The sequence below is a fragment of the Leopardus geoffroyi genome, chromosome B1, assembly GCF_018350155.1.
Source record: "Leopardus geoffroyi isolate Oge1 chromosome B1, O.geoffroyi_Oge1_pat1.0, whole genome shotgun sequence".
Taxonomy (NCBI): Eukaryota; Metazoa; Chordata; class Mammalia; order Carnivora; family Felidae; genus Leopardus; species Leopardus geoffroyi.
The window spans coordinates 8,456,754-8,472,888 of NC_059327.1; the positions used below are offsets into that span (position 1 = coordinate 8,456,754).

Below are 16,135 nucleotides of genomic sequence, written 5' to 3' on the forward strand. Positions count from 1 at the left end.
GGAGAAGGCGACTGGAGAAGCATGAAGAAGTCTCTGGTGTCACGGAGAGAAAGAAGGCAGGCATGACTGAGCGGAGCAGCGTGAATGTGGGCGCAGGGCTGCTCCACTGCGCAGGGCCCGCCCAGCCATGAGAAGAAGTTGTGGTTTTATTCTGAGTATGCTAGGATGCCATCGGAGGTGTGGAACAGGAGAGAAGTAACCGATTCATATGTCAAGTGATCACCGTGGGCAGCGTGGGGTCCACTGACTTTGAGTTAGCCCGGAAGCCACTGGAAGGTTTTGAGCAGACGGATGACGTAAACTGACTTGTGTTTTACGAGGATCGTGCGGCCACTGTGTGGAAAAGGGACTGTGGTGTGACCAGGGTGAAGGAATGACATCTGGGTGCCCTCACTAGTGCCAGTGGTAAATGATGGCAGCTTGGCTGGGGTGGGGGGGAGTGGTAAAAAATGGTTCAGTTTGGGCTCTTTTTGTTTTATTTTTTTTAATGGTTTCATTTTTATTTATTTTGAGAGAGAGAGAGAGACAGTGCAATTGGGGGAGGGGCAGAGAGAGGGAGACACAGAATCCGAAGCAGGCTCCGGGCTCCGAGCTGTCAGCACAGAGCCTGATGTGGGGCTCGAACCCATGAACTGTGGGACTACGACCTGAGCCAAAGTCAGACGCTTAACTGACTGAGCCACCCAGGCGCCCCTTAGGCTATATTTAGAAGTTCAGGTAGGGTTAAGGACTGAAACTTAAACAATTTAGGGGACTTCTTTATGAAAAAAAAATATATTGAAAAGTATGAATGCTAAGTTTGCTCCTACTGTGAATATTTAGAATAAGAAATAGATAACAAATTTTAGTTTTTAAACACCGCAGACATAAGACTCTCTCAGCCACCTGCCGCGGCTGGGTGATTACCTTCTTCCGTGTTTTGGCTCCTTGCCTACTTCTTGCCTTGTAGTTTCACCATCAACAGCATCGTATTTTTTCCTTATCGATAGACGAGCAGATCGTCCTTTGGCTTCACAATCGGCTGTCAGTGGTGGCGCATCTCTCGCTTGCCCTGTACCGTTTTGCTCAAGCGCCAGTTGCTGTCTGGGGGGAGGCCCTCGGAGCGACGGTTCCTAAAACGTCTGTGTGCACCACAGTTTTGTGGAGGGCCGTCCGCACAGATGGCCGGGCCTCGGCCCCGAAGTCAAAGGCCCGGGGAGGGCCTGGCCTGAGAGTCTGGGTGTCGGACAAGTTCCCACATGATGCCGATGCTGGTGGCCCGAGGACCTTGGAGGAGACAGCCAGCCCTCGGCTCTCCCTCGGCTGCCTCTGACGTCTCACCTCTTCCAGGCTGGTCCTGGGCTGGTGGCAGGGTGGTGCGCGTGGTGAATGGCCTCGCAGCCTGGGTCACCCTGGCCCTTGAGCGAAGGATGGGCGGGCTATCTCAGGTCCTTCTCCTGAAAGTCGAGACGGTGCAGCGGCTCCCGACGCCACCAGGGCACGTGGTCCCTGGCACCGGGCAGGTGCGGGATAGTGCTGGCGGGGCACGGGCCTTGCCTACCAAGAATCCCGGGGCGGACACCGCCGAGGGTGCTGTCGGCCCCCGGCAGGCGGCTGGGGCTCCTGCTTGCGTTGTTGCCGGTCCCCACTCCGGTCCCTAGAGGAGAACACACTGAGCTGCGGAAGCTTCTTGAGCTTCAGGGTACGTCTGCCCCTGGAGCAGAGCCTACATGATTTGCTGGTGCACTGGATGTGGGATGTGAGGGTAAGAAGTGTTAGGAATGACTTCTTGTGGGTGTTTGGCCTGACCGGTGGAGTGCACAGTGATGGCGTTTACTGAGATGAGACAGACTGGCAGTTGCAAAGGGGTCTGTGTGTGTGTGTGTGTGTGTGTGTGTGTGTGTGTGTGTGTGTGTTGGGGCTGGGGAAGTGATCATGCGTTTTATTTGCACTAGCTTCCTGTGGTTGCCATAACAAACTACCACAAACCTGATAGTTTAAAGCAACTGAAATGTATTCTCGCACAGTTGTGGATGCCAGAAGTTCAACAGCAGTTTCACTGGGGCCAAAGGTGTGGGCAGGGCTGTGTTCCCTCCAGAGGCGCTGGAGGAGAACCCACTGCCTTTTCCAGCCTCCGGTGGTTGCCCGGCTTCCTTCGCTTGTGGTTTGCGTCACTCCAGTCTCTGCCTCTCTGGTCACATCGCCTTCTGTTGCATGGGCATCAAATTCCCTCTGCCTCTCTCTTCCAAGGACTCTTGTGTTTGGAGTAAGGGACCACCCAGATAATCCAGGGTAATCTCCCCCATGTCAAGAGGACATCTGCAAAGGTCCTCTTTGTAAATTCACCTTTACAGTTTCTGGCATTGTGATGCGATGCCTTCAGGACACCGTTCCGCAGTCCACTACTACATGAAATTGGAAATTCCTGTTGCACATCCAAGTGGGGATTGGAAAGAATTTCTCGGTGTGATTAACAGTGGAGCAGTAAGGGGAAAAATGCTTCCAAAGCTGCCGTATGTAGGTCACAGTGAATATATGCTTATGGTTAGTGAAATCTATAGGCTAGAAGATAAGAGAGGTGAAAAATTGGAGCTTGTTGAAAATCTGAGGATTACTTAAATCGTGCTTATTTAATTATGAATAAATACATCTTGCTGCCTTTCGGAGTAAGTTGGGAGGAGGGCAGGACTTAGGTCAAGCAAATTCTGTGGAAGGTCTGGTATTCCATAGGAATAAGAAAAAAGTCAGTAAACATCAAAGGGCCACAGTGACATGTGTCTGATTTCCAGATTTGCTTATGTTGTTTGTTATTTCACCAGACAAGGGTGAATTCAACAACTGGCGTAATTATATGTAAGGAGCAAAATGTTACAGGAGACCAGGTACGTCTGGGAGTCAAAGAACTCGTGTTGTGAGATGTAAGGCACCGTGGCTTTTACCAAAAGAGCTTTTTCTGTATTAATGTCAGGAATAAAGGGACCTGTGATGCTGCCATGGTGCTTACCCATGTGACATGCTCTACAGAATGGGGTGCTGTTGTTTTGTAAGTGTATTTATTCATTTATGTATTTAGAAAGCAAGAGACTGAGAAAGAGAGTGAGCGGGAGAGGGGGAGAGACGGAGGGGGACAGAGGATCCGAAGCGGGCTCTGAGCTGACAGCAGAGAGCGCGATGTGGGGCCCGAGGTCGTGAACCATGAGATCCTGACCTGAGGGCAAGTCGGATGGACGCTCAACCCACTGAGCCCCCCAGGCGTCCCGGCACGATGTGTTTAAGAGTAGGACTTTATCAGAGCTTTTAAAGGCATTTTGTGTAACGACAAATAACCAGTCAGGAACTCCAGTTGGAAAATCATGATTCACTTTTGTGTCCAAAAATCAGGGTTGGTTTTACTGTTTTCTTACTGATCTTATTAGATATCTAACATGAAACAGATTTGCCCGAAGGAAAGTACGCCAAGGCTGGGGATCTTTTTCTTCGTTACAGATCAGCTATTTGGTGTAGTGCTTAGTGGATAATGTTGAGAAATTCTGGAGAGGCCTGGACGTGAAGGAAGTGTAAAATGTGTCTCGTTCTGCTTTCCACGTTCTAATTTCCGCCCAAGTCTTTGCTTCATCCCCACCTGCCAATTGGGTTGAACAGAGAGATCTTAGGTTGGCTTTGGGAAGAGCGCCACTTACTTAAAACGTTATTTGAGAAATGCTTCCTAGTGGTTATGTCAAATGTTCTTAGAGGGTTTTAAAAAAACAAAACCACAGCTCTGACTGTAAACAAAAACATTTATTTGTTATTTCTGTCTTTAATAGCAGTCAGCGGGACGCAAGCGGAAACATTTTATTCTGAGATAGTTAGGGCTTGTACACATTTGGATGTTAATGTTTCTGTAGGAGTTTCTAAAATACCCTGAATGTATAGGAACAAGGCAACCGGAAGAGTGGTAATGGTTAACGTTACAAAATTCTCTGGTAGCACGCTGCCAAGGAGAAACACTACGGTCACCTGGCCATCCAGCAGAGGGGACCATGTGGCTCGGAAATCCGAAGAGCAGTGGACGTGTGTGGTCTGCACGCTCATAAACAGGCCGTCTTCGAAGGCTTGTGATGCTTGCCTGACTTCAAGACCTATCGGTAAGACTGAATTTTGATTTTGAGTTCAAAGGCGGCTAATTATACAAAGCTATATATCTTGTTCCATCTTGATATTTCCTAAGTAAAATGCTTTCTTTCTGCAAGGTTTAAAGGAATTGCCAGGCTTTGCATGTAAACCATGCTAATATTCTGTTCAGTCCTTTTTTTTTTCTTAAACGAGGAGTGAAAACATGCTTGTGCTAAAAGAGTATGTGCCTTTGTATCTCAAAAAACTGAGATGATCACATCTGTTCTCTACTATTTCTAATGAATTATTCAATAAAGCTTTGTTTTATGCAGATTTCAGCAACTTTTGAGTTTGTTATTCAGTCCAAGCACTTCATAAACTGAAAGGGAGGATTTCTGTAAGAATATCTTTGCAGGTGGAACAGAAAAATGCTGAATTTTTTCTCTTCTTTATCCTTCCTACCCCTTGTTATTAAAATCTTTACCCAGACAATTGTACTGATTTCATTGAAATCCTTCAAAATAACTCTTTTTACAGCTCACAATTTCATGCGTTCAGAGAATGTAAAACCTCAGAGCGAACCCGTGATTAGGAACCAGCTCATTGATGCAGTTTCTATTGTGTTCTCAAAGTGTTCTCTCTCCCTTCAATTAGAGATGAGAAAGTTCATTCTTGACTTACGGACCCCACATTGCGGTCGCTGTCACAGGGTGTTTTGTTCTCTGGGCCAGAAGGGTGGGCCCCACCCCTTGCACAGCGTTGCTGGAAGGGACCACGCCTCCTCTTTCTATCCACTCCCCCCCCCCCCCCCCCCCCCCCCCCCGTTCAGTATCTTTCAGCACAGAGCCCTCAGAAGACCACAGTCTGAGGCCTCCTCATTCATTCCAACATCCTGAAACGCCTCTCTGCATCCCATTAGCTATTTTCTTGTTATTTTTCTGAGTACCAAAGACTACAATTTAGAACATAGTATGGATTCCACAATGCTAGGATGCTTTGTTGAAGCATTTTTAATTAGTGTCAAGTCTTTGTAATTCATCTTTGTCCAATTTTAATAAGGCTTTCCCATTATGTGCCATTCACAGAAAGGGGAAAATGGGGGATGGGCACTGAGGAGGGCCCTTGTTGGGATCAGCACTGGGTGTTGTATGTAAGTGATGAACCACGGAAATCTGTCCCCAAAACTAAGAGCACGCTGTATGTTAGCCAATTTGACAATAAATTATATTTTTAAAAAAGAAACGTTTTTAATTAATGTCAAGTCTTTGTAATTCATCTTTGTTTAATTTCAGTAAGCCTTTCCCATTATGTGTCATTCACAGAGACATTCCTGATAATCCAGAGACAGGCCTCTAACTGCTCATCTATATACCATCCCTTAATTACCACTGCTTTATTGTGTTGCCTAATAGGAACAAAACTGGTAGCTGAATGACTTTTAAATGGTAAAAAATAATAACAAGCAAATATAAATCTCCGTTAAAGCCACCTCTGCGCTGCTAGGAGTTGGTGAAATACTGCCCTTTCTATGATACTTTATCTCCTAACGAGAAGACAGTTAATCCTGAATTGTCCAAACTAACTGTGTTGATAGTTCTATGCATTCACCATCACAAGTGAACTAAAAGTTTTAACGATATAAAAAGATGTTTCGGGGCACCTGGGTGGCTCAGTCGGTTGAGCGTCCGACTTCGGCTCAGGTCATGATCTTGCGATTTGTGGGTTTGAGCCCCACATCCGGCTCTGCGCTGACAGCTCGGAGCCTGGAGCCTGCTTGGGATTCTGTGTCTCCTTCTCTCTCTGCCCCTCCCCCACTCACACTTTGTCTCACTCTGTTTCTCAAAAATAAATAAATGTAAAAAAAAATTTTTTTTTTTAAAGATGTTTCAAATAGTCAATATATTATCACATTTCTAGGAACTCTGAAGTATCACTTCTCTCTCCTTCCAGATTCAGTAATCAACAATGAAGACAATTCTATTGCCTTTGACAGCTTAGTGAAGTATCCTTGTAATAGTTTTGGAAAACCAAGTACAGAGGTGAAGGTCAACAGGAGAACAGTATTTGGAACTACAACCCTTGTCTTGACTGATTTCAGCAATAAATCCAGTGCTTTGGAAGGAAAAACAAGCCAAAGTGGGATACTAGATAGAGAATTTCAAAACTCTACTCCGACTGACATGTGTTTTAGGGATCCACTGTACCCCTCCAAGGAGAGAGCAAACCATAGAACTCAACCATCTAACAGAGTAAACGGATCACCTACGGCCTGTTCTCAGTCCAAATTATTTAGTCCAGCCTATAAAAAGTTAAAAACAACCCACTCCTCATCACCAGACCTCAAAAGCGGTAGCCCTGGAGTTTCTAACAGGTATGATACCTCTAACCTTGATCTTGAAGGTATTTGCATGAAGTTTTGAGAAGGCAGAAGAGTCGGCCCCTGCTAAGGAAGCTGCATTGATTTTGGTAAGGTGAATCAAACCCGGAAAGATGACTGTAGCCATCTCCTTCCCATGTTTTCTCTAGCTTATGATGTTAGGGAAGGGAAGAGAATGAAAAACAGAATCTTCTACATCTATCTGTAAAAAGTTATTTTATTCTTTTTTTTTTTTTTTAAGTTTATTCATTTTGAGAGAGAGAGCATGAGTTGGGGAGGGGCAGAGAGAGGGAGAGAATCTCAAGTAGGCTCCTAGTTGTCAGCGCAGAGCCCGACGTGGGGCTCAAACTCACAAAACCACGAAATCACTACCTCAGCCAAAATCAAGGGTCTGGCTCTTAACCAACTCACCACCCAGGCACCCCCAAAGTTACTTTATTCTGACTGTAATCATGTACGTGCTCAATACAGAAAATTTGGAAAATACTGGAAAGTATAAAGAAAAATATCACCCGATAGCAATTACCACTGTTAGCATTATTTTAAAAAAAATTTTTAATGTTTGAGAGAGAGACAGAATGCGAAGTGGGGGGCAGAGAGAGAGGGGGACACAGAATCCGAAGCAGGCTCCAGGCTCTGAGCTGTCAGCACAGAGCCCAAAGCAGGGCTAGAACTCACACGCTGTGAGATCATGACCTGAGCCGAAGTCAGAAACTTAACCAACTGAGCCACCCAGGTGCCCCTGCATTTTTTTTTATATTTCCTTCCAAAGAAAGATAGTTCTTCCGAAAGGGAGACTGTTAGTCATGAGAGTTTAGTATGTGTCTTCTAAAGAGAGAGAGAGGAGATATTTTCAGCAGCATTGCTGCCGAAGAAGGTGGCTGTATTCCAGCTGTGTGGGATGGTGTGTGTTTCAGCCACGAAGGCCCAGAGAGCGTGTGTGCCACAGTTGTAGCTGAACTTGAAGAGTTGTCATTGCACATTCGTGCATACAGGCAGACCAGGTATGTTTTGAGACTGTGACCTTCCCATCTAGAAGCAGCCTCCCGATGGCTGTCGCTGGAGATAGAGAAATTTTACTAAACGATGTCCCCCTTCTGTGATTACGGCAGCACCAAGAACTACCTGTCCACCCTCTCTCGTGTAGGTCTTTATCTGGGGCTTCTCTACTCTGGCCACCTGCTCTTGGGCCTCCATCAGAGAGAGACATGTCTCCACAGTTTTCTTTTTCAAGCTGTGTTTTCCTTTTTCCTTTAGAAAGCAGGTGCCGTACATCCTGCGTTTTTAAATAAAGCGAAGTTGGAGCGTTTCCTTCCCATGGGTGTTGTCTTGCCAGTGGGAGAGAGGCAGAGGGAGAGTTGGTGTGCGTGGGATTTCATGCGATCGCAGGCGGGATTTGCGTTACTGGCTTCTCCACCGATGGGCTGTGTCCTGGCTGAGGGGAAGGTTCTTCCCTTGGGCCACACCACCAGGGGCCACTTGATGGGCAGGCCCGGACCAGGCTCTGGGAACCCTTCGTTCGAGCTTACTTGCTAACAGATATCCGAGGCGGTGTGTGGTCAGTACATGATTTTGTCTCCAGTTTGCTGTCCCAACACTAAATTTGCCATCGGTTAGTCTTGATGATTTCTCCTTGACCGTCTCTCAAAAAATCTCATTCACAGTCATTTATAATATCTGTTTTAACGTGTGTCCATAATACTGAGAAATGACAGATGTTTGAATTAAGCTATGGAGGCCAAGCATTTAAATGACTGGATCAGGACTAACTTTACATTTTAATCCCAATTAACATCTAATGAACCCTAATCAGAGGTCACGAAGGAGGTAGGATCTGGAGCATCTGAGTTGGGAGACAATCCTGTAAGAAAGTCATTTGTTAAGTCTTTTCTGTAGCTTAAGAGCAAAGATGTAGATGTGATCGTTTTAGTGTTGTGGCATTCTTTGTACTCAGATGAAATATCTTGGCATATTTTTGTTTCCTTAGTGCTTTGTAGAAAATCTTAGACAATTTAACTAATGAATTAGGGATTTAAAAAAACATTACTGCAACCTTAAATTTAAATGATTTCTTCATAAGCCATTAGTAATAGGGTCATATGATTAATCACAGTGCATAACATTACTTAGAAACGCCGCAGCCTATGTATGTGTTGAATATAAGAACCCCAGGACTGAGACTCTAAAATCAATCAAGATCAACGAGCAGAATAAATGTCAAGTGATGAAATACATTCACCCAGCAGCCCTTCTGCACCCAGCTACTTTACAAGGAATAAATTGCAAATTACTGTCATTTATTTCATTTTTCTCCTTGTCTGGCAGCTTCAGTGTTCATCTTGTGGACAAGATGCCCAGCAGAAGCTCACAACATAATACGTGAAAACAGGTGGTCCACTCAGAGAATTTATAGGCAGTTTATTTTTTTTCTTTAATAATTATATGGTAATTAATTCGCCTTTTGTTCTCTTAATTACTGATCCCATCACTACATGATACATGCTCTGTTGACGAGGCATATTTTCGGATTGGTCTTTGGATATACCGGAGTTTTATCCAGTGACCGGATTATGAATTAGATGGTCGAACCAGTTTTTTAGCAGTTCAGAGTACCTGCTAGAAACAGTTTAAAGTCTTTGATCCAATTAGTGTAAATACAGAGCAAAACACAGTGGTACATATTCAGAGAATCCATGGGTTTGTTTGGGTGAAGGTTTCTCCTGAGCTGGTGCAGAGGTTTGCTTGGGTGAGGAAATAAAACTGGCAAAATCACTACCATTTTCTCACGTCTGCTACATCAAGGTTGGCAGTGCCACCTCTAACACCAGGGAAATACCCCTTATTCATGCTTCCTGTAACCTTCAGGGTATTCGATCCCCAAGAGAACCACCTGGGGCCAGCTAGGATGAGTCATTTTACCTCCCTGTGTTTGTTTTCATTCTTGAAATGCCACTGAGCTACAAAATCTACATTCAGTGAGACTGAAGGGTTCAAAAAAAAATGTAGACACTGGTTTTATTATAAAGAATCACCCTATCTGTAAAATTAGTTAAGCCATGATGAATTGAGCATTGAAAACCTATCCATTCTAAAATTACACAGTTGTGCGTGGTGATGTATTCTCTCGAGAAGAGTTTTTATCTGATCTGTGTTCAGTGTTATTTATTCATTAACAAATGTTTATTGAAAACCTATTATGCATCAAGCGCTGCTCAGTTCAAATGACTTTTACTTTAGGAAACTACGGTTGGCAGAGCCAAATCCAGCCTCCCATCTGTTTTTATAAATAAAGTTTTATTGGAACACATTCCATTCCCATTGGTTTCCATAGTTTCCATGGCCGCTTTTCATGCTACAATATCAGACGGAATTGAGTAGTCGCAACGGAGACTGTTAAGACCCACAGGCCGAAAATATGTGCTATCTGAAAACATTTGTCAACCCCGATCCATTAACAGACCATTTATAGTCTATTAATGTTCAAAGTGATGGTCCTAATTATAAAATAAGTTAAACTATTCTTATGCTAAGTTTACCTAAGAAAATGTTCTGCTACAGTTTACAAAGTTCTTAAATGATGATGGAAACAAAGAGGAACCAGGAAGTCTTTGATTCGTCAGAACATTTAATTATCCTGGATAATGTTTTCTATCATAAAATTAAGATTAGCTGTGCATATTTAGAGTTGATGCGATCACAGGTGGCATCAATATCTTGGTTACGTTCACTCAGCTTCGCGACTCAATGTGCATATGAATCACCTGGGAATCTTGTTAACATGCAGATTCTAATTCAGGCGATCTGGAGCAGGGTGGATAATTCTGTATTTCTTTTACTTTTTCTTTTTTAAGTTTATTTATTTATTTTGAGAGAGAGAAAGAAGGGGGGAGGAGCAGAGAGAGAGAGAGAGAGAGAGAGAATCACAACCAGACTCTGCCACACTGCCAGTGCTGAGCCTGACAAGGGGCTCGATCCCACGAACTGTGAGTTCATGACCTGAGCTGAAACCAAGAGTCGGACGCTTCACAGACTGAGCCCCCCAGGCTCCCCTAATTCTGTGTTTCTCAGGCTCTCCCAGGTGATGCCGATGCTTCCAGTCAGCAGCCCATACTCTGAGTGCCAGCGATAAGAGAGCTTATGGCTGTTGTTTTCTTTAGCTTTATACCAAGGAAGAAAATGGAATGAAAGAAATGAGCCAGAGGGGACCCCTGGAGCCTTTGATCCCCAACTGAATCCTACCTTCCACCCTTCCACTTTGCCCCTCCCCAGGAAAGCTTTACTAGGAAAGAGAGTTTAAACCTCTCTTGGCTATATGGAACTCTGGAGATTTCTAGGTCGAAGCAGATGGCTTGGAAGTGTTCAACTAATTGTTATCTAAGACAGCCATTTCCATAATAATGTAGAAAACTGTTTGCAAGTGTGTATTTTTTTTTTATAAGAAAGCATTACTTCACTCGTATCAATATTCTTTACCTTTTTTTTCTTTCTCTTAACAGTTTCTTTTTTTTTTCTTTTTTTTCAACGTTTTATTTATTTTTGGGACAGAGAGAGACAGAGCATGAACGGGGGAGGGGCAGAGAGAGAGGGAGACACAGAATCGGAAACAGGCTCCAGGCTCCGAGCCATCAGCCCAGAGCCTGACGCGGGGCTCGAACTCACGGACCGCGAGATCGTGACCTGGCTGAAGTCGGATGCTTAACCGACTGCGCCACCCAGGCACCCCTTAACAGTTTCTTTAAAAGTACATTGATGATCTACTTGCTTTGGTTTCAGTATTTCTTTCTTTTTTTTTTTTTTTTAATTTTTTTAATGTATTTATTTTTGAGAGGCAGAGAGAGACTGAGCGTGACTGGGAGAGGGGCAGAGAGAGAGACGGAGACAGAATTCCAAGCAGGCCCCAGGCTCTGAGCTGTCAGCGCAGAGCCCGACTCGGGGCTTGAACTCATGAGTAGTGAGATCACGACCTGAGCCAAAGTCAGACGCTTAACCGCCTGAGCCACCCAGGCGGCCCCACGTTTTTGATGTTTCTTGACTTCTCTGCAACCACCTAGATATTTAGCTTCTCTTGAAGTTAAAATTTTAACATACCCTCTTTTGGAAGGGGCATCGGAAAAATGGAGGGAGTCTGGAAAAGAAGATCCTGTTGCCTTCCAGCTTTGCTCTTTCTGGATGTTAATACCTAGGATTCTAAAGTAGAAGCAACTGTCCTCCACCCCGACGGACGTACAAACAAAACAGTTGCTGGCAAAACACTTAACAGTAATGATTTCCTTAGCAATGCCTACTGCATGAACAGCTTCAGAGACTACCCTCAGAATATTTGAGTCAGTTTAAAGCAATTTACTTAAGCATCTGTTTTATAGAAGAGTTTAAACCAGTTTCATCACAAATAAAATATCTCTTCTATGTCAGCTGTGTCTCAATGAAAATGGAAAGAAAAAATACCTCAAACTCTGAACATTTCACTTACATAGGCCTTGAAGCATCATTACTGGAACACGTATATGAAGAATGTACTTTAGGGGGCGCCTGGGTGGCTCAGTCGGTTAAGCCTCCGACTCTGCCTCAGCCCAGGTCATGACCTTGTGGTTCGTGAGTTCGAGCCCCGCGTCAGGCTCTGAGCTGACAGTGCAGGTCCTGCTTGACATTCTGTCTCTCCCTCTCTGGGCCCCTCCCCTGCCTGTGCTTGCTGTCTCTTTCTCTCTCTCAAAATAAATAAATGAACTCAAAAAATTAAAAAAAAATAAAAATAAAGTATGTAGTTTGGGAAGCAAGAAACGAGAACTATTTATAATTTTTAAGTATTTCTAAAGATTATTTAAGGATGATATTTTAACCAAAAAAATAAGAAAGGATGAATTTTTTTTTATCATTAAAAAGTTTTAGGGGCGCCTGGGTGGCGCAGTCGGTTAAGCGTCCGACTTCAGCCAGGTCACGATCTCGCGGTCCGTGAGTTCGAGCCCCGCGTCGGGCTCTGGGCTGATGGCTCGGAGCCTGGAGCCTGCTTCCGATTCTGTGTTTCCCTGTCTCTCTGCCCCTCCCCTGTTCATGCTCTGTCTCTCTCTGTCTCAAAAATAAATAAATGTTAAAAAAATAAAAAATTAAAAAAAAAAAAGGACTTCTTCAATTAATGTGAGCTCTGTTTCTCTTCAACTGGTTTATTAAAGAGACTAACTCTCATAAGGGCATTATAAAAATATGCAGAATATAAAAAGGTTAAAATACCCATGAAGCTCTTTTTCTAAGAGAAAATTTGCTTCTACGATACCAGTAGAAGTCCGGCTTCTGACCTTCGTCCCCTGTATGCAGGAATAACCTCCAGATACAGTTGATCCTAATTGTGGGGGAGAATAAAGCTTCCCTACTGGCTTGACAAAATACACATTTCTTCTCTGCCAGGCAGCCCAGGCCTTGCTGAAATATGACTGCAACTATTATAGTAGCCTTGATCAAAGAAAAGCGTAGAAAATTGTCTTTAAAATGGACGATAGAAAGAGTGATCTTTTTGGCCTTGTCACAGCCATCCACGAGAGCTTGCTACCGATGAGGAAATAATTAGAGAAGACTGTCATTCTAGTTACTTTGGGGGCTGGGGAGCTACTGAACTTGAGAATATTTTAGAGGAAATGAAAGTGGCCACCCTATACTACTGAGTAAGGGAAGAACCAGCTATCACAAATGAACACTAAGGAAAGTAGGTGTGCTGGGTACACATTTCAGCTGTTTTCGTACTTCAGAAATTTTAATTGCATGCTTTGGGTGCACAGGTGGCTTTGGAGGTAAGTTAGGATTACCTGAGAAAAAACAGGAATTAAACAGATGTGGTAGCAGTGTGTGGAATGACCTGCCATTGACCCTGGTCCCCTTTTTGGCACCTCGTCTTTGTACAAGCAGAATTCTTTTTTTTTTTTTTTTTTTAATGTTTATTTTTTGAGAGAGAGAGAGAGAGAAAGAGAGCGTGAGCCCGGGAGGGGCACAGAGAGAAGAAGACACAGATTCTGAAACAGGCTCCAAGCTCTGAGCTGTCATGACAACACAGAGCCCCATGTGGGGCTCGAACCCACAGACCATGAGATCATGACCTGAGCCGAAGTCTGACACTTAACCGACAGAGGCAGCCTGGTACCCCCTGTACAAGCAGAATTCTAATGCAGGGGAAGGCGGTGGGGATTATCCCTTTAGCGCTGTTGGGCTGTAGTAACTTTGTAACCTGTCGTTACAGTGAACTTGGAATTAACATGACAGATGGTACCTGTGCATTAAATGCTGGCAGTCCTCGCTGCGGTAAACACAAGCGCCTGTGTGTTCTACGAGTTGTGCAGAAGGATGGCGAAAACAAGGGCAGGCAGTTTTACGCTTGTCCTCTACCTAGACAAGCGCAGTGCGGATTTTTCCAAGTACGTGTAAGATTTTTTCAAGCTCGCTGTACTGTCATCACATGCTTCCATTATTAAGATGTAATGAGTAGCGATCTTGTTTTCCGCTTTCACCTTTAAGTTTTATTTATTTAATTTGTTCACCTTTAAATTTTAAAGAGCCACACTGACATTCAGTCTAAAGCCTGAGTGTTGAAGAACATAAAACTCAAGGAGCTTCATCAGAAACTGAAAAACTAATCAAATAATAGCCGTTAGATGATTCTGGTGTAGCCCGTGTGTAACCACAGGTGCAGATGTGTGGTCCTTGGTTTATAAAGGTAGAAAGGGACTGAGTGATTTACGCAGGTGGCGAATAATTCAGGACACAAACGTGTTTTTCCTCCCTTCCACAGAACCTTTGGTGTATGCCCTGGGGAGAAGTACACGGGGAAAAATCACAGACAAACCTTGGATTTACAGTAAACGTAGTGAATCCTATCACACAAGCTTGCACAATAACAATTTAGATGTAGGGCGATTCCTCCCCCCTTGCCGTTCTGGGAGCGTGTCCCTGGAAGTGAAGACAGGACAGGACCCTAGAGTCTGGAGTCCGTCTTCCTCCGACTCACCTTCTGTGTTTCTCAGAATGTGAGTTTCTCACTATGCTGACTGTGGTTTCAATGTTTAAATACATATTTCTCCAACCAACTGCTACATCTGGTGCATAACAGCAAATACTGATCTGTCTCAGTGCTGGAGCAAAAATTTTCTGATTGGGCTTACTGAGCTTGAAAACCTCTGTCTTCAGTGTGGTACCTTCCTACGGAATTTTCCAAGGAAAACTGGATAATGACTGGGTCTGAACCCCTGCATGAGCAGTGACTGCATCCTACTGAACTGACAACATTCCCTCAAGGAGCTTTCGTAGACATAATGGAAAAAATATTAGGTAGAAAATTAATAGTATTACAGCCTGCTTTATAGTTCCCTTGAGGCCAACGTTTATAAGAGTAATACAATGGAATCTGCCTAAATTCATCCATGTAATTCTGTATTGGATTCTTTTTATTCCTAAGAGATGAAGGAAGGAAGTTGAGTATTAAAATCATAACAAATCTTTTATCTTAATCGGTTTAACATAGCAGAAGCACTGGTGATGGCTTAACAGCAAGATGCTGATCGTTCTCAATTATTTTCAGTAAAGCAAGAGAACCCCTGTAAACATGTCTGTAGACAAAGAGAAGCTGAGCATTTTGGCAGTTTTTTGTGTGATTCAAGCAAATTTGCAGGAGAGATGCTTCGTACAGGATGTAAGCTTTTTTCAAGGGCAAGCACTAAAGACTTCTGTCTATTTTCCAATGTCAGATTAACAGTGGCAGGGAACACGGGATGCGCTAACCAGATGCACCCAGGCTTAGGCTGTACGTGTTTCTAACCTGCATCCAAACTTCCCAATCCTTCTGTTTTAACCCTGTAGTGGGCGGATCTGTCCTTCCCATTCTGCAACCATGGCAGACGCGCTATCATGAGAACGGTGTTGAAGATTGGACCCAATAACGGAAAGAATTTTTTCGTGTGTCCTCTTGGGAAGGCAAAACAGTGCAATTTTTTCCAGTGGGCAGAAAATGGACCAGGAATAAAGATGATTCCAGGATGCTAATATTTTCTCCTTCTGCGGAATATCTGGCATTTAACTCCTTTAAACCATACATAATGTTTAGTTCCCTTTTGTTTAATAGAAAGGTTGTAGAACATCCTGGCACATTGTATAGTGACAGTAATATATGAGAGCTGTTCACTTTTTTTTTTAATGTATGCTGCTTTCCATTCTTGGCTATGTATTTTTTTTTTTTTTTACCCTGATAAAGGCTATATGTGTTCCATCGAATGTATAGTATATTCCACTTATCATGTTTATATAATGCATTTAATAATGACAATAAAGAATTTTTAGTGTGCTCTTGGCCTCTTGTAACTTCTTTGGGGAAGCATTGATTGGTTTTTGTTTTTGTTTTTGTTTTTGTTTTTTTTTTGAGAGGATTATGTAGTCCAGTGAAATAGCTAATTATTTTGTCTGCAATGAGTCATTTTCTCAGGGATTGCCACTCTTCATAGCATATGATTAAAGGTACTTCTTGTTTTCGTAAATGAAATTTAAGATGAGATCACCTCTGGAAAAGAATATTTTTGTATTCTTTTCAATAGCATCAAGTTCCTCTTAGACATTAGAGATAAGCCAAATACTTGGATAGCTTAATGCATTTTCATGGAAACTTATGGAGATTCAGAATATAAAAGTAACATTTAAGAACAGAAGAAGTAGTCT

The 16,135-nt window shown here is 43.4% G+C and overlaps 1 protein-coding gene across 1 annotated transcript in view; it reads left to right on the forward strand.

The window, feature by feature from the left end:
• The window catches only part of NEIL3 (nei like DNA glycosylase 3), a 51,913-nt gene extending 36,145 nt beyond the window's left edge, over positions 1-15,768 (forward strand). The window contains exons 7-10 of the mRNA XM_045452381.1: positions 3,949-4,106; positions 6,025-6,445; positions 13,674-13,848; positions 15,287-15,768. Of these exons, the coding sequence (XP_045308337.1) occupies positions 3,949-4,106; positions 6,025-6,445; positions 13,674-13,848; positions 15,287-15,469 (937 nt within the window). The 3' untranslated portion in view covers positions 15,470-15,768. The remainder of the gene's footprint in view (positions 1-3,948; positions 4,107-6,024; positions 6,446-13,673; positions 13,849-15,286) is intronic.
• Positions 15,769-16,135: the final 367 nt, after the last annotated feature.